Below are 21,951 nucleotides of genomic sequence, written 5' to 3'. Positions count from 1 at the left end.
CAGTTACTTGGAAGCCAAGATTTGACATTTGACTAAAATATTACATCCAAAGTATTTTCTTTAAGCAATCACCCTATGTCCTCATGATTTTGAATCATGTGGGTTAATGGCTTAGATTATTTGTAAACCATAAAGAGAATTTCTGAAATGTTATGCCATGGAATGAGCTGAAAATGTGTTGCTGTAAAAGCGCAGCAGGTCAGGCAGCATCCAAGGAGCAGGGGATGTTTCGGGCATGAGCCCTTCTTCAAGAATCCTGAAGAAGGATTTGTGCCCAAAATGTCGATTCTCCTGCTCTTTGGATGCTGCCTGACCTGCTGCGCTTTTCCAGCAACACATTTTCAGCTCTGATCTCCAGCATCTGCAGCCCTCACTTTCTGCCTTGGAGTGAAAAAGGATTGGAGCAATGAGTAGAATTTGGGTGTTGGGTTAGCAAGTCTCTGTGCATCGTAGAGGCAGAGTCACTATAGGCACAACTATATGGGGAATGAAGGACTGTTGTTTTGAAAAGGCTTTTGCTGTATTCCCACATGGACCTTTCCTCTTGAGTTAATGACGTCAGATTAATTTGATGCACCAACAATAATTATAGAATTGTTCTGTCATCGCTGGCATGTTTCAATCACAATTTCTGTTATCAGATGACACAGGGAGCCCTGCTCCTTAAGGCAAAGATGACAACCATTTACCTTGCTGAAACAACAGGAACTTAGTGTTCTTGCTGTGTTACTTTCCCTTAAAAGATGAAAGACTCTTCTAGAATCTGAATAGTATGAAAGCCACCATATTATTTGTCCATCTTCTAAATAATACCTGCCAATACAAGGCATTTTCATGAAAGATTTAGGGCCTGCCTACTAATGGTTAATTAATTTACCCTTTTTCAAAGTTTGTTCCATCAAGTTAAAGCAGGCTGACCAATGAGCTGTGATGCTTTATAATTATCTGAACTCCCTGCCCTTTGTGAGAGTAATGTCAAAAAGGCTTTTGTTATGGAGATTCTTTCTCTTGACATGTTCAGAATGAGCGAGCAGCAGCAGATTGGGCCCTCTGTTGGGGTTGCTCATAGCAATGTTGTTGCTTCTTGATAGAACGATGCAGTCTAATATTTCCTTCGAGATAAAATAAAACATTGGAGACCATTTGCTGACTAAAAGAATCTTTGAAAGGAGTTCAAAGGAGCTGTCTATTGCTGACTGCTCCTTTACAATCTTTTTTTTAAACTGCGTTTTAAGCAAACTGTTCCAGTTTAAGTGAGTCTTTTAAACCCGATTTAATTCTTAATTTTAAAAAATATGCACCTTCTCAGAGAACCTATTTGTATCTGTGTCAACTCCCTTTGAAACTTAACAATAGCTGCTATTTTATCCTCGACCATAACAAAGGAGCAGAAGGAGGCCATTCAGCCCATTGAGTCTATCCATCAGTCAGTCAGTCAGATCATGGCTGATCTGCTAAACCTCAACTCCACTTTCTTGCCGTATCCCTGTAATTCTTTATTCCAGTTAAAAGTATGTCTGTGTCAGCCTTGAATATACTTAATGTCTCATCCTATACAGTCCTCCATGGTAATGAATTCCACAGATTCATTACCCTTTGGGAGAAGTGACATGCTCCTTGTACCTGTTTTGAATAGGTACTCCCTTACTCTGAAATGATGCAATCAGTTTCTAGGCTCCTCCACAAGGATTAGATTCTTCTACAACTCCTTATCTACCCTGTCCAATCCCCGATGAAGCTTATATGTTTTAATACAATCCCCTCCCCTTCTAAGTGCTAATGAGCACAATACCCACCTACTCTACCTCTCCTCAGAAGACAGTCACTCCATATCTGGGACCAACCCAGCAAACCTGTGCCAGTATATCCCGCTTTTTAGATAAGGGGGTTAGGATGGTTCACAGTATTCCACTGTGATCTAACGAAAACCTTGTATCATGCAGCATTGCTGTTTTAACATCTAAACGAGCCTTTTAAGAACAAAGATTCTATCTTTGTCAAGAAGGTCCATCAACAATCTCAAACTGGAAATCAGCCTTTTTCCTGAAAGTTATGTTAACAAAGTGGAATCTTTTTGTTTTATTTTATGTCAGTGCAAAGTAATTCAAATTAAAGGCATCTGGATGAGTATATGAATAGGAAGGGTTTAGAGGGATATGGGCCAAGTGCAGCCAATTGGGACTAGATTAGTTTGGGATATCTGGTCAGTATGGATGTGTTGGACCAAAGGGTCTGTTTCCATGCTATACATCTCTATGACTTTGTAATTACTGAAAGTAAAGTTGTTTAACTTTTCCATCTAGAAATTGTCATAGGATATGAAGTTATGTTTTGCCAATTTGTGCAGAACTTCATTTGCTGGGATTCCACAAGTGGTATGTGCAGTGGGTTGCACAGAAATCTTTGGAGCTTCCAGCTAAGATACTGAGAAGAGAAATGGATGTGCATTGGAAAGGAAAAGGTGTGCAGAGTAATGAGACTAATTGTAGTCTCTTTCAATTGGTTGACACTGATACAGTGGGCCCAATAGCTGTCTCCTGGCTCAACAATCCTGTGACAGTGCAAGATGCGGTCACTCAGTCAGGTTCCACCGTCAGAACTGAAACCTAGCAGCTCAAGAATACTGTGTAGAGGGGAATTTAAAAAAAAGTGTTGAAACCATAAAGTACCCCTTTCAGCATTTGTAAAGAAAAACTAATGTGTTCTGGGTAAAACCTTTCGATCAGAAGCTCAGTGAGAAGTGTCATGGAGTACACTCTTTGCTGCATTTCTTTTAAGGTAAAGTAAGTGGGCGGCACGGTGGCACAGTGGTTAGCACTGCTGTCTCACAGCGCCTGAGACCCAGTTCAATTCCCGACTCAGGCGACTGACTGTGTGGAGTTTGCACATTCTCCCCGTGTCTGTGTGGGTTTCCTCCGGGTGCTCCGATTTCCTCCCACAGTCCAAAGATGTGCGGGTCAGGTGAATTGGCCATGCTAAATTGCCCGTAGTGTTAGGTAAGGGGTAAATATAGGGGTATGGGTGGGTTGCGCTTCGGCGGGTCGGTGTGTGGACTTGTTGGGCCGAAGGGCCTGTTTCCACACTAAGTAATCTAATCTAAGGAGGTGCTAAGGTACAATTTCACTTCCTGATGGATTATTTTTACTGCTAAATATTCAGAGAATGGAAGATTTATGGAATGCTTGTCTGCCCGCATATTTTACATTCCAATAAGATTTGCTGGTCACAAAAGCAATTAGGTATGTAGGTTTTTCAATATAATAAATAAAAGCAGTGCATTACTGAGGCTGATAATAAAAAATAAACTGCTGGAGGAATTCAGCTGGCCCAGAAGCATCTGTGCAGAGACCAGAGTTAACGTTTTTGAGTCTGATATGAGACAGAAAGAGGCTGAAAAATAGTGATAGGTCTCTCATGAGCTTGAAAATGTGGGGGTGATGGATGAGGAGCAAGTGGAATAAATGGTAAAAATGGCCCTGAACCAAAGGGCTGTGTTAATGATTGTAGGAAGGGATATGTACCTTTATGGTGTTTGCACTAAAACCAAGTAGGGGAAAATTTCATTATTGTAACTTGACTGTGCTCTCAAGACGATCTGCTACCTGGCATAACGTGGCACAGTGGTTCTCAGGTTCAGTTCCCAGTCAGTTGTGTGTGTTGATCCTAATAGCCTGCTGCAGTCATCCTTCATGTCCCTGCGTTGCAATGGGGGAAGATTGAGTCAGGGTGTCTACTCAGTTCCTCCCACAAGACTGGATTGCCCCACGGATGTGAGGTCAAGGTGGGGTCAGGCTTGGCTGTGATGAAGTTTTATGATGAAATTGCCTCCTAGATCTTGCTGCTGAAGCACAGGCATTATCGGATTACAGGTGTATAGGCTGAAAAGCCCCTTATTTCCTGTCTCGAAGATGAGGAAGAGATGCTCAATTTAAATATGGAGTGCTTTATTTGCTAATTTAACTGGGCCTTTCGCAATGGGGAACACAGTTTAACGTTTACTGCTGCTCACTTGTTTCCAAGGATTTGAGGTAAGAGCTGCTTGATTCACAAACCAAGAGGCTTTCTCAGCACTGATGGGGAGCGTGCGGCCTCTCTGTTCCTCTTACACTTACTCCTTCATCCTCCACTCTCCCAGCCCATTCTGTGGGCTGCGCTTTTGGTTCATCTGCATCCCCTTCCTTTCTCCAAATTGCTGTGGATCGTTCCTTGGCAGCAGCTTTCTTGCACTGGTTCGTGCTGTCTGCTGCTGAGCAAGAAATGGAGCAATTATAATGAGTTCCTGACATTGGTAGAAGAACTTTAATTGCTTGCACCAGCTCAGATTCTTCAATATCAGTGTTACTGTCTCTTACCCTGCCTTGACGTCTGTTAACTTTATGCACGAAGATTTCTGTTCTGATGTCTTGAATGTTAAATCCAACAAAGCTAACTGTCAGGATTTTCTACATCGAAATAAGTATGTAACTCCGAGATCCCCTGTCATTTAGTGGTTCGACTGTTTCACAGAGTGTAAAGTGTCATAGATCAATTTTTATATACCAGGTGCTTGAGATGCTGCATGTGCTCACCAGTTTATAAGCCTATATTGCATGATTTTCTACATTTTGTAAGTTAAATGCAAGAAATATGCAATTTGCACACAACTCCCTTTACAAATGCCGTTTGATACCAGGGGTGCCTGACTGTAGAAACAGTCCCATGCAGCATGGACACTTGGGTGGCCGAGGTATCCAAGCCCATCAAGATCCCTTATTCCTAACTCCTAACTCGCAGCCCGCAAGGTTTGGAGATGGATTACAGTTTTGGAATTAGAGCTTTTATTTGTTTCACACTTTGATCATAATGTACTTTGAGGTGTTAAGTGGGCCACTTTTTTATTCGAGTGTAGTCACTGCTTTTTTTTCTGGTGAATATGTTACTCCAATTTGTGCAAATCAACATTGGGCAAACTATAAATTACTGAAAAATAGGGGTCAGGCAGGAATGAGTCAAGGAACGAGTTACCTTCAGGTATGTTCCTCCTAGTTTGGGGAAAGGGGTGGTCTCAAAGACCCAGATTTCAAGTTTTGAGACGATGTTATGTGGTGGTGCAAAAGGATTTTCTTAATGTAATGACCTGACACTTGCTACATTTGGGAGTGACAGAAACAAGGGATGATCAATGACTTTGAAAGGAAGGTAGATGAGCAATTGAGTGAAATAAACACACACTCAGAAAATTTCAGGCTGTTTTAATGATCATCTGAGCATGCTCAGTTTAACCCCCCCTGCTAAAAGACAGCACAGAGCCTTTGACAATGTGATTCGCTGTCAGTGTTGCATTGAGATATTGACCTTGATTATATGCTCAAGTGGGGTTCGAACTGGTGACCAGCTGATTCAGAGGTGAATGATATTTCTGAGCCGAAGCTGACATTGGTTACTGACAGCCCCCTCAGAATTCTCACTCAGTTGTGACGTTGCAGAATTTTTTCTGAGATGTTGGGGTTGTTGAGAAAAGGAGCAAAGGCAACTTGAAATGTTATGATATGGATTAGAAGGCAGACCATCCTGTGCGTCTCTCGTTATTCTGCTATTAATTTGTCTCTTGATATTCTACCTTGTACTTTGTACAGATGTGTAAGCCAGGGACTAATCTTTGTCTCTACATTGACTCTCTGGATGATATGAGTGGAGGAACTATTCCACTGTTTGAATGTTCAAGCCCATGCAAGAGATCTATAATTAATCTGTAGTTCAAGCAAATATCAGGTGGTTGATCATGTAAATAAGGGAGCAAGATTGCATGAAATAGGCTATTTTAAGTCATCCAGATGTTTCTTTAATGCACTGACAATATTTGTGATGTACAGCTGGAAAGAAAATTTTTACAATTTGCTTTTAGAATGCGTTTGACTTGGGGGGTGGGAAGTAGGAATATGAAACTATCTGAGAAACCAAGTGTAAATGGTACGGTAAAGAAAAGGTTTCCATCCTCTCTCTCTCTCTCTGGGCCTGTTTGGCGCTATACTGAGCCTTTCTTAAAGTTGAGCAAGTTGGTGCTTTGCTGTATTTCTGCTGCTCATAATGAAGGGAATAGATAAGGTAGACATAGAGAGATGTTTCCACTGGCAGATGAAACTAAAACAAGAGGGCATAGCTTCAAGATTAGGGGGAGCAGATTTAGGACTGAATTAAGGAGGAATTTCACCCAGAAGATTGTGAACCTATGGAATTCCCTGCCCAATGAATTCGGTAAATGTTACTAAAGCTAAGATTGAGTTTTTTTGAACAATAAAGGAATTAAGGGTTACAGTGAGAGGACAGTAAATGGAGCAGAGTCCATAAACAGATCAGCCATGATCTTATTGAATGGCGGAGCAGGCTCATTGGGGCAGATGGGAGTAAGTGAGAACTGCAGATGCTGGAGATCAGTACCTCATTCCTGATGAAGGGCTTTTGCCCATAACGTCGATTCTCCTGCTCCTCTGATGTTGCCTGACCTGCTGTGCTTTTCTAGCACCTCACTACTGAAGGGCCAGATGGCCTACTCCTAGTTCTTGTGTTCTTATGTAATTCCCGAGCAGCCAATTCTGAAAAATTGTCATCGTCAGGAAGGAGTTCAGGTGCTTTAGCATGGAAATTGCCATGCATTTGGTGCCACTGGGCTTATTCCCATTCCAACAGAACTGGAGTCCATCTGGGAATCCAGGTTGCATGGTAGGCTTCTTTCAGGTCAGGCTTAACATCGTGTCTCTGTACTCAGGGAGATGTCAGGGAGCTCAGTAAGGTACAATCTATTTTACAACTGCACCATCAATGCTGTTGGAGGGCAAGCTAACAAGATCACCAGAAAAAGAAGAACTGCTGTCGTAGTTGTATATCAGCATTTTGAGGTATCATTGCCCACCGTACCAGCCTGGGAGTCCACAGATTGGCAGCATCAACTCTGTGGGCAAACTCTGTGGTTTGTTGCTACCTGAATTGCAGCAAATCTCATACATTTGAGAGTCCTCTGTACTTCTGTCTGGGCATATGTTGATTTTGATAGAGAGAATAATTGATTTTATTGACTTGGATTAATGTCCTTCTATCCCCTTGCGAATACATACCAATTGTACTTTGAGCTCATTGTTTCACTCAAGGAATTTTCATTTGCATGCGTGCTTCTCAGTTGACTTCTGACACTACCTGTTGACTGTCTAAATGTAATCTAATTGTAAAATGCTTCTTCAGATAAAGTAACCCCACCTTCACACAACCAAACTTAAAGAGTTAAAAATCACACAACACCAGGTTATAGTTCAACAGGTTTAATTGGAAGCACTAGCCTTCGGAGCTAGCCCACAACCACCTGATGAAGGAGCAGAGCTCCGAAAGCTAGTGCTCCCAATTAAACCAGTTGGACTATAACCTGGTGTTGAGTGATTTTTAACATTGTACACCCCAGTCCAACACCAGCATCTCCAAATCAAGCTTAAATAGGGAAAGCTCATAAATCTAGATTATGGCTCAACAACATTATACTGCTTGAGACATCTAAAATTACTTCAGTTTTTGCGAGGAGTTTTTGTACGTTTTTTAAGCATTTTGTGCTGTTGAGTTATAACTATTTTTACGTTGGTCTTGTGCTGGTTAATTCTGGAAGTACAGATCTCAACATAGTTAAGAGCTAAATTGTAACAGATACGTAGGATTCTTGTTTTCAGTCAAAGGTAGGGAAACCCATTATTTATCTTTTGGGTGTGCTCCTAACTGTGCTCTTCATTCGGAGAGCAGTGAATTTGCTACTCCCAACAGCAGCAGTGTAATAATGTCATGCAAAATTATACCCTCTTGCAAACCATTCCTTTTCTTTCATTGTGATTTTATATCACTGATCATCACATACTCATCTTCCAAGCTGTATACAGACTGAGGATGGCACACAGTTGTGTCAGCTTATAGAAGGTTCATATTGATTAAATGTAGGGAATTGTGGTTTAGTCTTCCCTGTTTCCCCTCCCAGGTAATTGGATAAAAGAAGCGTTGAAATAGATTGTTCAGGGTTCTTCCTATCGAAAACTGTCTTTGGGTTTTTTTGGGTTTTCAGTGTCACTGTGAGACATCGAGTCAGAGCTGTACAGCATGGAAACAGACCATTCGGTCCAATTCCCTCATGCCAACCAGATATCCTAAATCACTCTCGTCCCATTGGCCAGCATTTGGCCCATATCCCTCTAAACCCTTCCTATTTATATGGTACAGTTACGACATTGAAGAGGCATCTGGATCAGTGATACCAGAATAGTGTTCAAAGTTGCTGATGCTTTTTGACTTGCTGTCATCAGGACACATACAAGAATGCCAAATTTCAAGCATGCTGTGTGGTTGATGAGTCTAGCTCAACAAATAGAGGATGTGAGGCTCCCAACTAATTCTACTTGTTTGCAGAGAGCCGATGTCCGACTATGAGAGCACATCATTTTTAGCAGGTGGAAATGAACCACTTGGTAATCACGTGTAAAGCTCAAAACCAAATGTTTGTTGTTAGATGTGATTGAGATTGGGCAGCATGTGCTGCCTAATCCAGATTGTGCCAATAGCCACATTGATGATGAGTCTGAGATTATTAGTCAATTTGTAATGTGGTTCATTTACTTTTGCTACAAGTGACATGCATTCATTCACATTCTTTGCAAGGAACATGTTCAAGGCTTGTATCTGGTTGAGTTATCCAAGAGCCAGGGAGTCCTCATTTTCTGGTTCTCCATGCCAGTGCCTAGGCTTTTCAATAAATCCGCACTTTTATTGTCCAGTCGTGTAAATTGTTGTGATATTTGAAATTTGGTATTCTTGCATTTGATCTAATAAGTGCAAGAGAAAGAAAGTATCAAAGATACTTTCTTTCCCGTGATATTCTAGTTTTGCTCCATCAACTGGCTGTGAATATTCAAAATGTTACAGTTGCACACTGTTTTGAGAAGATCTGAACTTTTGATAATGTATTCCATGTTGAAATAACTATGCTAATGGTACCTTTTTTCTGGAGTTTGTGCTCTTAACTGTCCTTTTGTGCATTTTTGTAAGTACCTGCTATCGTTATATATTTTAAGTAGCCCCATAAATAGTGGGTTGTGCTTGTAATGAAAAGTGTCGATATTGTGAACAAGAATACCAAATGAGTTGCATTTAAAATAAGTACAAATCCCCAAGAGATACATTGAGTACACAATTAATCTCAACAATGGGCATCCCAGCAACTTAACTTTGACTCTTTAAAGATGTCTGGAGTTCCTGCTTTTGGAGTCAGATGCCCTTACTCTGTTCCTCTGCTGAATTGTTAACTGTGATATTCAGAAAGGACTTTCTGGTTTTGCTTATGTTATTCAGAGTAAAATTGATTAAGTTATATCCCTTAAAGAGTTGGAGGATTATAGGCATTTTTGCATTACTGGAAATTTGAGACCATACGGATCAGGATGAGAAAAGCCTTGCTTTGCAAGCAAAGCAATAAACCTGATTGCCTTTCTCACTATCTCTCAAAAAGAGCATACTGGAGCAAAGCGATTCACTCCTGGAGTAGAGTGCTAGCCTCGTAAGTGGAACTCTGTAGAAGAGAAATGCCAAGGTTACAAGTGGAAGCTGTACTCATAACATTTACAACGTTGTATGGCGAAAGGACAGGGAATTAGCATAAGCCAATCTCAGGCAAAGATTGTGCCATCAATCAGTACTAATTTTTTTGAAGCTGTTTACTATTTGCAAAATTCTAAGTCTGTTAATATTTCTTTATCCTCTTCAGTGGAACCTGATTTGCAATTCTTCATGGAAAGTCCATATTGCCAAGTTTTCATTACTGGTTGGATTGATTATTGGTTATTTGGTGACTGGAAGCTTAGCAGATTGGTAAGTTCAACACTTGCTGTTTGTCTTAAATGGGGGGAATGCCAATTACGTTTGGGACAGTTGCACACTTAGAGTAGAATTAGAGAATGCATTCCTCATTTAAGTGGGCTCTTGAGGTTGCTTTGTTTTCTCTCATGTAAATCATTCTATCCATCATTTTGATGGATGTAAAATCTGAGGTCCAAATATTTGGGTGAGGCCAACTATAGATTGAGCTTGTTTTTGGTGAATGTGCCTCACTGTTGGGTTTTATTCAAGTGTTCATTTATAATAGAGACCAGAATCTTTAATATTGCTGCTGATAGGCTTTCTTTTAATTATCTGATTCCCTTTTAATTCTCAGGATCGGCCGTCAGCTGGTGCTGGTCCTCTCGGTCATGTTCGTATTGGTCTTTGGCTTAACAGTAGCTCTTTCTGTGAATGTGACTATGTTCAGCACACTAAGGTTTTTCGAGGGATTCTGCCTGGCAGGGATATTTCTCACACTCTATGTAACACGTGAGTAGCACTTTTTTGATAAAGAAACTATGCTGCGGATAGAAATGTCTCAGTCTGTAGATTCAGGAACCTTTTTCAATATAACCCCCACCCCCATGTGATGGTCCACAACATTAATTGAATTTGCTACTTTAACCAGATTTGGGGAGCAGTGAGATTTCTCTTGCCAGGCCACTCCTGTTCAGTGTTCGAAATGCAGGTTCTTTTTTGAGTGAGCCAGCCCCAGAATTGATTTGAGTCAGAGATGCTCATTGGACTCTGGATTTGAGTTGGGTTCTTTTTCAGAAGGGCAAGGTGGGTTGGTGTTGAACTGTAGATTTATAATGAAACACATGCAAATGTTTACAAAGTTTCTTGGTGCCTCATTCAATTTGTCTGTTAAACGAAGACCAGAAGAGGCTGACGTGTGACATTTTCAATTTTATTTTTCCCTTGTGGACCAAGAGGAGACACCTCCGACCAGACATCTGGCCCTAACAGTAATCCAGTTACTGTAGGTCTCTGGTCAGCCTGCTGCCACCTAATGTGTAAGCTGGGCTTTAGGTCAAGATGTTGGCACAGTGTGTGGGGGAGGCCTGGCTGTTTGAAAACCAAAGCAACCTCCTAGCTTCTGTTCCTGAATGTGTAGGTGGCTCAGAATTTGACTCCTTCCTGCCCCATGACTTTAAAATTAAGTTGTTTGTTTCTTGTAGGTCAACGGTCTTCTGTAGTTCTGTTCCCTCTTTTTCCAATGCCTTAGAGAGGAGTATTGACTATAGGGATTGGGCGGTCACATTGTGGCTGTACAGGACAATTGGTTAGGCCAGTTTTGTAATACCGTAGTCACTTCTGATCTCTCTGCTACAGGAAGGATGTTGTGAAACATGCGAGGGTTCAAAAGGGATTTACATGGATTTTGCCAGGGTTGGAGGGCTTGAGTTCTGGGAGAGGCTGAATAGGCTGGAATTATTTTTCCCAGGGATGTTGGAGGCTGAGGGGTGACTTTTTAATAGAAGTTTATAAAATCATGAGGGGCACGGATAGAGTGAATAGCAAAGGACCTTTCCCCAGGGTTGGGGGGAATTGAGAACTGGAGGGCATAGGTTTAAAGGGAGAGGGGAAAGATTTATAAGGCACCTAAGGGGCAGCTGTTTCACACAGAGTATGGTGCTTGTATGGAATGAGTTGCCATTGGAAATGATGGAGGCTGGCACCATTACAACATTTAAAAGGCATCTGGATGAATAGGAAGGGTTTAGAGGGATATGGGCCAAGTGCTGGCAAATGGGGTATCTGGTCGATATGAGCGAGTTGAACCGAAGGATCTGTTGTCATGCTGTGCAGCTGTATGACTCTATGACACCTTCTGGAAATGTATGCGCACAGCATCTGCATTCGCTTTGTGTTTCTTCTAACTGTTTGGCCACTTCAGCACAGAAAAAAAACTCTACCAAAATTGTTGAACAAACCAACCTTTGACAAATGCGTTCTAGCATTCTCAATTTTATTTGTTAATTCATTTATGGGCTCTTGCTGTTACTGGCTGGTCAGCGTTTATTGTCTGTCCCTAATTGCCCTTGAGAAGATTGTACTGAGCTGGTGTCTCGAACCGCTGCAGTCCACGTGCTGTAGGTTGACACCTTCTATCACTTTACTCATGATCGAGAGTGGCCATTGACCGGGTTGGGTTTGTCCTGATTTTTTTGTACGGGACATGGCTAGGTAATGTTCCATGGGCAGGTAGATGCCAGTGTTGTAACTACATTGAAACAGCTTGTCGAGGGGAGCGGGAATTTCTGGAGCATAAGTCTTCAGTACTATTGTTGGAAAGTTGTCAGGGCCCATAGCCTTTGCAGTATCTAGTGCCTCCAACCGTTTCTTGATATCAAATGGAGTGATTGGAATTGGCTGAAGACTGGTATCTAATGCAGGGCACCACTGGAGGAGGCCGAGATGGATCATCCACTTGGCACTTCTGGCTGACGATTGCTGCACACGCTTTAGCCTTGTCTTTTGCTCTAATGTGCTGGGCTCCTCCTCCATTGAGGATGGGGATATTTGTGGAGTTGCCTCCTCCAGTGAGTTGTTTAATTGTCCCCTATGAGTGGAGGTGGCAGAACTGCAGAGCTTAGATCTGAACTGTTGGTTTTGGAATTACTTAGCATTATCACTTGTTATTTGGCGTGCAGGTAGTCCTGTTTGGTGGCTTCACCAGGTTGAAATCTCATCTCCAGAATGCCTGGTGCTGCTCCTGGCATGCCCTCCTGCACACTCCATTGAGCAAGGGTTGATCCCCTGGCTAGATGGTAATGTTTGAGTGGGGGAGATGCCAGTATGAGGTTACAGATTGTGCTGGAATACAATTCTGCTGCTGTTGATGGCCCACAGCACCTCATGGATGCCCAGTCTTGAGTTGCTAGATCTTTTTGAAGTCTGTTCCATTTAGCACAATAGTGCCACACAACATGATGGAGGTTTTTCTCAAGGGAACGCTGGACTTTGTCTCTACAAGGACTGTGTGATGGTCATTCTTACCAATACGGTCATGGACAGATGCATTTGCAGCTGGCAGATTGGTAGGGATGGTGTGGAGTATGTTTTTCCCTCTTGGTTCCTGCTGCAGGGTCACTCTGGCAGTTATGACCAGCTTGATCAGTCGTGCTGCTGCTGAGCCACCTTTGTATATTGCAGTCTCCCACCCAGAGTATGTTTTGCACACGTGTTACTCTCTGTGCTTCCTCCAAGTGTTGCTCAACATGGAGGAGTATCAATTCGCCAGCCAAGGGAGGGCAGGACGTGGTAACCACCAGGAGGTTTCCTTGCCAATGTTTAACCTGAAGCCATGAGACTTCGGGAGTCTAGAGTCATAGAGATGTACAGCATGAAAACAGACCCTTCGGTCCATGCCGACCAGATGTCCCACCTGCCAGCACCCAGCCCATACCCTCCAAACGTCCTATTCATATACCTATCCAAATGCCTTTTAAATGATGCAATTGTACCAGCCTCCACCATTTCCTCTGGCAGCTCATTCCAAACATGTACCACCATCTGCATGAAAATGTTGCCCTTTAGGTCTCTCTCAAATCTTTTCCCCTCTCACCCTAAACCTATGCCCTCTAGTTCTGGACTCCCGACCCCATGGAAAAGACTTTGTCTATTTATCCTATCCATGCCCCTCATAATTTTGTAAACCTCTATAAGGTCATCCCTCAGCTTCCAACGCTCCAGGGAAACCAGCCCCAGTCTGTTCCGCCTCTCCCTAAAGCTCAAATCTTCCAACCCTCGCAACATCCTTGTAAATCTTTTCTGAACCCTTGCAAGTTTCACAACAGCTTTCTGATAGGAAGGAGACCAGAATTGCACACAATATTCCAACGGTGGCTTAACCATGTCCTGTACAGCTGCAACATTACCTCCCAACTCCTGTACTCAATACTCTGACCAATAAAAGAAAGCATACCAAATGTCGCCTTCACTATCCTATCTACCTGGATTCCACTTTCAAGGAGCTATGAACCTGCACCCAAGGTCTCTTTGTTCAGCAACACTCCTGAGGACCTTACCATTAAGTGTATAAGTCCTGCAAACATTTGCTTTCCCAAAATGCAGCACCTCGCATTTATCTGAATTAAACTCCATCTGCCACTCCTCAGCCCATTGGCTCATTTGGTCAAGATCCTGTTGTAATCTGAGGTAACCTTCTTCACTATCTACTACATCTCCAAATTTGTTGTCATCTGCAAACTTACTATCTGTACCTTTTTATGCTCGCATCCAAATCATTTATATAAATAACAAAAAGTAGAGGACCCAGCACCAATCCTTGGGGTACTCCACTGGTCACAGGCCTCCAGTCTGAAAAACAGCCCTCCACTACCACCATCTCTCTTCTACCTTTGAGCCAGTTCTGTATCCAAATGGCTAGTTCTCCCTGTATTCCATGAGATCTAACTTTGCTAACCAGTCTTCCATGGGGAACCTTGTTGAACACCTTACTGAAGTCCATATAGATCACATCTACCGCTCTGCCCTCATCAATCCTCTTTGTTACTTCAAAAAGCTCAATCAAGTTTGTGAGACATGAACAAAGCAGTGTTGACTATCCCTAATCAGTCCTTGCCTTTCCAAATATATGTACATCCTGTCCCTCAGGATTCCCTCCAACAACTTGCCCACCACTGATGTCAGGCTCACTGGTCTACAGTTCCCTGAATTGTCCTTACCACCCTTCTTAAACAGTGGCACCATGTTAACCAACCTCGTCTTCTGGCACCTCACCTGTGACTATCGATGATACAAATATCTCAGCAAGAGGTCCAGCAATCACTTCCCTAGCTTCCCACAGAGTTCTAGGGTACATCTAATCAGGTTCTGGGGATTTATCCACCTTTATGTATTTCAAGATATCCAGCACTGCCTCCTCCATAATATGAACATTTTGCAAGGTGTCACCATCTATTTCCCTACAGTCTATATCTTCCATATCCTTTTCCACAGTAAATACTGATACAAAATACTTGTTTAGTATCTCCCCCATTTTCTGCAGCTCCACACACAGGCTGCCTTGCTGACCTTTGAGGGACCCTAATTTTCTCCTGGTTACCCTTTTGTCCTTAATGTATTTGTAAAACCCCTTTGGATTCGCCTTAACTCTATTTGCCAAAGCTATCTCATGTCCCCTTTTTGCCCTCCTGATTTCCCTCTTAAGTATACTCCTATTTCCTTTATACTCGAAGGATTCACTCGATTTATCCTGTCTATACCTGACATATGCTTCCTTCTTTTTCTTAACCAAACCCTCAATTTCTTTAGTCATCCAGCATTCCCTATACCTACCAGCCTTTCCTTCCACCCTGACAGAAATATACTTTCTCTGGATTCTCATTATCCATTTCTGAAGTCTTCCCATTTTCCAGCTGTCCCTTTACCTGTGAACATCTGCCCCCAAGCAGCTTTCCAAAGTTCTTGCCTAATACCGTCAAAATTGGCCTTTCTCCAATTTAGAACTTCAACTTTTAGATCTGGTCTATCCTTTTCCATCATTATTTTAAATCTAATAGAATTATGGTCGCTGGCCCCAGAGTGCTCCCCCACTGACACCTCAGTCACCTGCCCTGCCTTATTTCCCAAGAGTAGGTCAAGTTTTGCATCTTCTCTAGTAGGTACATCTACATACTGAATCAGAAAATTTTCTTGTGTGTACTTAACAAATTCCTCTCCATCTAAACCCTTAACACTATAGCAGTACCAGTCTATTTTCGGAAAGTTAAAATCCCCTACCATAACTACCCTATTATTCTTACAGATAGCTGAGATCTCCTTACAAGTTTGTTTCTCAATTTCTCTCTGACTATTGGGGGGTCTATAATACAATCCCAATAAGGTGATCATTCCTTTCTTATTTCTCAGTTCCACCCAAATAACTTCCCTGGATGTATTTCCAGGAATATCCTCCCTCAGCACAGTTGTAATGCTATCCCTTATCAAAAATGCCACACTCCCTCCTCTCCTGCGTCCCTTTCTATCCTTCCTGTAGCATTTGTATCCTGGAACGTTACTCAATGTTGAGAACACCCAGAGTAACTCCACCCCGACTGCATACCACTGTGGTGCGATTGTCGTCATTGAATTGGTTACGAGGCCATTTCAAAGGGCAATTGAGAGTCTACCACACTGCTGTGGGTCTGAAATCACATTTAGGTCAGAGCAGATGAGAATGGCCGATTCCCTTCCCTGAAGGACATTTGTGCATTCCTAAATGCTTTCAAATTTAATTTTTAGCAACTAACCATGAGTTTTCCCACAAACGAGGTTAGGAAAGCTGATATAAGTTTTCGTTGCCATTCTCTCGAATGACCTTTCTGCGCCATTTTCTGCCCAGCAGCACCCTGGCACAAACTTCATCCTTTAAAGAAAGTTGAATAATTGTAGCTATAACTTGCTCTGTTGAGAGGTGTTATCAGGCTGCAGTGACTAATTCACACATACTCCTGACTAATTTGTCATATCCTTATCCGTTAGAGATTGCTCTCTCTCAATCTCTCAGCACAGTTTGATTCTTAATTTGGAATACTTTGCATGTGCTTGCACAACACAAGTCAGTGTACTTTGCATGTGAATATTTACTTCAATGTTATCCCATTCTGTAACCATTAAAGAGCTGCTGGGACCATGCGCACACCCTGCTTTTCATTTTTCTAATTTGTCAACAAATATATTGAAAATCACAGTGCCCATGCATATGATATAACCTTCTTCTGAGTATTAAGATACTATGCCTAAAGACACCATCTATTGTTGTATGTGTCCCTTGCCTTTAATAGAGGTGACCTTTTAAGGACTCTGTGGTTGTGTATACAATGTTGTGACTTTTCCTGCTAGTCAGTTAGTTTGCTCTGGTTCTGTAAGCTGTAATGTCTGTCATAAATTATGTTTAATGTTTTAAATAAGCTAACCCGCAGTTAATCGATTACTCATCAGGGATTATTAGACCAGTATCATTAACAAGACATACATTACAATTTTTTTTTCATTTACTATATCTGGGACCCCAATTAACGATGTGACCAATGGATATGCTCAAACTATTTTGGTGTAATACTACTAATAAACTTGTAAACAAATTTTGCAATATGTTAAATTTTTCCACCATATCTTCATGTTCCACAGTTAGATTCATTCTTTTATTCCTGAGACGTTCTCAATTTACATTAACTATTTACTGATTTGTTCACTCCTTTAAGAAAGCATTATTTTCTTTTTAGATATTTTCTTTAAATTCTTTTTTAAATGCCCCCTTTTACCTTTAGTTTCTGTAACACTTGTGATTTTTTTAAAATTCAGTCATGTGCATGTTGTTTGTCATCTCCAGCCTTCCTTTTTAAGAAGGTGATAGTGAACTGTCCTTTTGAACTGCTGCAGACCCACAATGCTATTGGAGAGAATGTCAGGATTTACTTGCAGTGCCCGTGAAGGAATGACGATATTTTTCTAAGTCAGGTGTCAACAGCTTGGAGGGGAACTTGTAGGTGTGGGGTTCCCATGAATCTGCTACTTTTGTCCTTCTAGATGGTTAGTGGTCATTGGGTTTGAAAGGTGCTGTCCAAGGATGCTGCTACTGAGCATCAATGGTGGAGGGAGCGGATGTTTGTGGATGTGGTGCCAGTGGGATGGTATCAAGCTGCTCGAGTGTTGGAGCTGCACCTATCCAGGAACCTGGAGAGTATTTGGTCACATTCCTGACTTGCGCCTTGTAGATGATAGACAGGCTTTGCGGAGTCAGGTGGTCAGTTACTTGCTGCACCATTCTGAGACTCTGACCTGCCCTGGTGAGCACTGTATTTATATGGTGTTTCCAGTTCAGTTTTTGATCAATGGTAACCCATGGAATATTGATCGTGGGGGTTTCAGTGATAGTTAATGCTGTTGAAAGTCAAGATTGTCTGTAGATTGCCTTGGTATCATTTTGAAAAGTGGTCAGGAGTTCAGATACTAACCAACGTTTCAGTTATCGTACAAAAAAAAAGTGAGGTCTGCAGATGCTGGACATCAGAGCTGAAAATGTGTTGCTGGTTAAAGCGCAGCAGGTCAGGCAGCATCCAAGGAATAGGAAATTTGACGTTTCGGGCACAAGCCCTTCCTGATGAAGGGCTTGTGCCCAAAACGTCGAATTTCCTGTTCCTTGGATGCTGCCTGACCTGCTGCGTTTAACCAGCAACACATTTTCAGTTTCAATTATCGTAACCAAAAATCACCACCTCTCTGGTTCTGAGGAAGGGTCCCCAGACACGAAATGTTAACTCTGTTTCTCTCTTCACTGCTGCCAGATCTGCTGAGTTTCTCCAGCAACTTCTGTTTTTTTTAAAATTTAAAACATCCCCAGTTCTTTTGGTTGTTACCTTGATCTTTTGTCTGTTTGTGAGATCTTGTGCAAATCGATCCTCTTGTTTTCCAACACCCTGAAGATTTCACATCAAAATAGAACTACTTTGAACGTAAAATACCAAGGGGTGTACTGAGAGCTGTGTATTCATTTGTGGAATAAATGCAGATCCTCTAATATGCAGAATCTCCCCATGCTGGCTTGCATTTTCTGCTGGTAATTTTCAGCACTGCTTACTGTTTACTCAACTATATTCAATTTGTCTCAACTTATCCAAGAGATCTCGAGGCATTGATTGGTCTGCCCATTCAGGGCCTATTGAGTCTCTCAAGTGGACAGTTCATGGTCCCTTTAATCTCTGGCGCTGTTTTATCTCTGGTAGGGGTCTGGAGGTCCACGTGAAGTGGCTAGCCTGGCAGTTTTGCTGTGCAGGCCAGTATTGGGCAAGGGGAACATTCAGAGACTCGATGGTAGACAGTTCCCTCTGAAACTGCCCATAATCTGAGCAATGGCCACTACTCAACCTGCCATCTGCTGTGACTGGCTGACATCTCTCGAAGTAGGGACCACCTCCTGAGACTGAGGCAGACTACTTCTCCCCACCCCACCTTAAGCTGATTTCCTGACTGTGGAGTTGTCAGTATCCTTGGCAGGTACCTCTTTAACCTTCCCACTGAGGGGGCAAGACCTTTCAAAAGGTGTCATTAAACCTGCAATAATATAGAACTCAAACATGTTGTGAATTGTACTATGTTTTTTCTGAAAAGCTGTACTGATCTTAATGATAAGATTACTGATTCAGAGAAGTTTAAGTAAAACTTGAATGTGCATGTAAATACAATGAGGCATTGGTACCACCAGGGCCCAAGGTGAATAGAACAGAATGCACGTTCTTTATTTATCCCCAAATCACTGCAGTGACATGACACTGTATGTGTCCAATGTCATGTTGAATAGGGAAAGCTTTACTTAACAGTATCTGTCGGCTTAGAGAAGGGGGAAAGTCTATACCTTTTTTTATTGAAAACACTTGTGTAGAGACATGTCTCAAAGTACAAGGCAGGCCAAACCTGCAGAGTAAAGTGTTAAATCCCTGAGCTTAAATGTCAGTTAGACAGAATCCAAACGTGTATCTGCTAGTCCATTTTGTTTCTAGTCATACCTTGCAAACTCCAACAACACTGAATTCTTGTCTTCCCTGTATATAGAAGTGGCATGGTGGCTCAGCGGTTAGTACTGCTGCCTCACAGCACCAAGGTCTCAGGTTCGATGCCAGCCTTGGGTGACTGACTGTGTGGAGTTTGAACATTCTCCCCGTGTCTGCGTGGGTTTCCTCCGGGTGCTCCGGTTTCCTCCCACAGTCCAAAGATGTGCGGGTCAGGTGAATTGGCCGTGCTAAATGGCCCATAGTGTTAGGTGCATTAGTCAGAGGGAAATTGATCTGGGTGGGTTACTCTTCGGAGGGTCGATGTGGACTGGTTGGTTGAAGGGCCTGTTTCCACACTGTAGGGAATCTAATCTAATCTAATAGTTATTTTAATCAACTTGTTGGAATATGTTGAGACACATTTCTGTCTCGGACAGACAATGGAGCACTACCACTGTGCCATAAATGCCCTCACATTGTTTCATTCAGTCAGTGCCCACCTGGTTATCCATTAACCAGCAGCTCATCACAAACCCGATCCCTAGCTCCGTTTTGATCGGTAACATCCCTGTGGGACCCCTTTTAGATGGTAACACAGAATAGGAGACAAAATAAAATAAATCTGGTAATGATGCCAGCCTTACTTTTTAAAATCTGAAAGTTGTTGTAAGATGGAAGTATTGAATGAAGTAAGGATTTTATAGAATAGAATCCCTACAATGTGGAAACAGGCCCTTTGGCCCAACAAGTCTACACCGACCCTCAAAGTAACCCACCCAGACTCGTTCCCCTACTACTCTACATTTACCCCAGACTAATGTATCTAACCTATATATTCCTGAACACTACGGACAATTTATCATGGCCAATTCACCTAACCTGTGCATCTTTGGATTGTGGGAGGAAACCAGAGCATCCAGAGGAAGCCCACGCAGACACGGGGAGAATGTACAAACTCCACACAGGCAGTTGCCCGAGGCTGGAATCGAACCTGGGTCCCTGGCACTGAGGCAACAGTCCTAACCACTGTGCTGCCCCAAGGAATTAATCAGGTCAATGATTTGACAAAGTGGCTTAGAGTAATTGGCTTTGTGTATTATTATGTATAAATATTCTTCAATGGCTCTTACTATCTATATTATTTAAGAACGGTGACTTATTTATCTATATTAAAAGCCATCAGATAGTTTCTCCCTCACTACCAGTTTAATTTACCAGTGCAAACTACTTCAGGCCTGATATTTCCGCAGGATTGTTTGATTCTGTTGCCAAAATCTCTGCAATTCGGCAAGCATTCTGTGTTTGGAATTCTCTCGGTTTCCCCTGGTGTCCACCCAGTGTTTATGTGGCCGTCTCTGAAAATGCCCTTTTAATTGGCTGCTGCTACCTGATGGAGCAGGAAAATTATGCAGTGCTGTAAATCAGTTGGAGTGGGCCCTAAAATGATGTAAAATGTGACTCAGAATTAAGATATAATTGTTCATATTTACTGTGTCATGAATTCCAAAGTGTTCTCTCAGCAAACCATGTCACGGTACCCTTTGACAAAACATGTGACTGCTACTTTGTAGCTTTAATGTTACTGGGCAGGAAAGATTTTCAGATATCATCAGAAAGTTGACCATATTGTACAATGTTTTTTGGAGATTCTTTGCTTAATAGGGGTTGGATCTAATGATGGTGCTGTATCACAGAACAATCTATCTGTATGCATTCAGCGTTAGCACTAAGGTCAGGGTACTCTACAGCTGCTGTTGACTCAACAGATTAGCTCCAAAATATTTCCAAAATGTATGGCTTCAGGTACCATTTGTGCGTGGAGAATTTAGATCATTTTACTTGGTGTTCAGATGCTGTATCTAGACTGCTGCAGCCTATTGGAGAGATTAGAGTATAAGCACTTTCCTTCCTTCAACTGATGACTAACCGCAAAATAAGTGAAGGCTCCAATTTTTTGGGTCTGTAATGCTGCCTATTCCCAGGACCTCTGGTTCTGTAGCTGACAAAGGGAGAATCTTCGCATTATCATCAGTCTTTCCAATTATATCCTTATTATCTGCATGAACAAATGTCCCAGGAGCAAAGCATCATAGTCTTGTGTGGTTAAGAACCTTTCTCATTGTATGAATTTGAGACTGGGAGAGTTCACGTTCCCATATTATCCCCTGTCTTATTTGACCTGCACTAGCTCCCCCATGAAGCATTACCCTGATTTTAATCATTGCACCTTGCTCTCCAATTCACTACCTTACCCAATGTCTGTAATATTCTCTTTCTCTATATCTGTTCAAAATCTCTGCTCCTCCAATTCCCGTCTCTTGAGCTCTTGTAGTTTTAAACGTTGCTTCATTGGTGGCAGTGTTTCCCGTCTGCTTAAGCCCTCAATCAGGAATTTCTTCCTAAACCTCTTCACCTTCCTCCCCTTTCTCTCATTTTTAAGATGCTGTTTGAAACCGTTTTCTGACTTAGCTTTAGGTTGTTGACAAAGTTTGTTTTACAATATTATGATAAAGCTCCTTGAGGTGTTTTTAATTATATTAAAGGCGATTTATAAATACAAGTTGGTGCTGGTTAC

General features: G+C 42.0%; 1 protein-coding gene across 2 annotated transcripts in view; it reads left to right on the top strand.

Annotated features, from left to right (window-relative positions):
- The window catches only part of LOC132832120 (solute carrier family 22 member 23), a 131,730-nt gene that overhangs the window by 29,911 nt on the left and 79,868 nt on the right, over positions 1-21,951 (top strand). For both annotated transcript variants that reach the window (XM_060849846.1, XM_060849845.1), the window contains exons 2-3: positions 9,764-9,867; positions 10,211-10,365. In XM_060849846.1, the coding sequence (XP_060705829.1) occupies positions 10,245-10,365 (121 nt within the window). In that variant the 5' untranslated portion in view covers positions 9,764-9,867; positions 10,211-10,244. The remainder of the gene's footprint in view (positions 1-9,763; positions 9,868-10,210; positions 10,366-21,951) is intronic.

This window comes from Hemiscyllium ocellatum, chromosome 34 (assembly GCF_020745735.1).
Source record: "Hemiscyllium ocellatum isolate sHemOce1 chromosome 34, sHemOce1.pat.X.cur, whole genome shotgun sequence".
Lineage (NCBI taxonomy): Eukaryota > Metazoa > Chordata > Chondrichthyes > Orectolobiformes > Hemiscylliidae > Hemiscyllium > Hemiscyllium ocellatum.
This window is presented reverse-complemented; position numbering and strand designations above follow the sequence as displayed.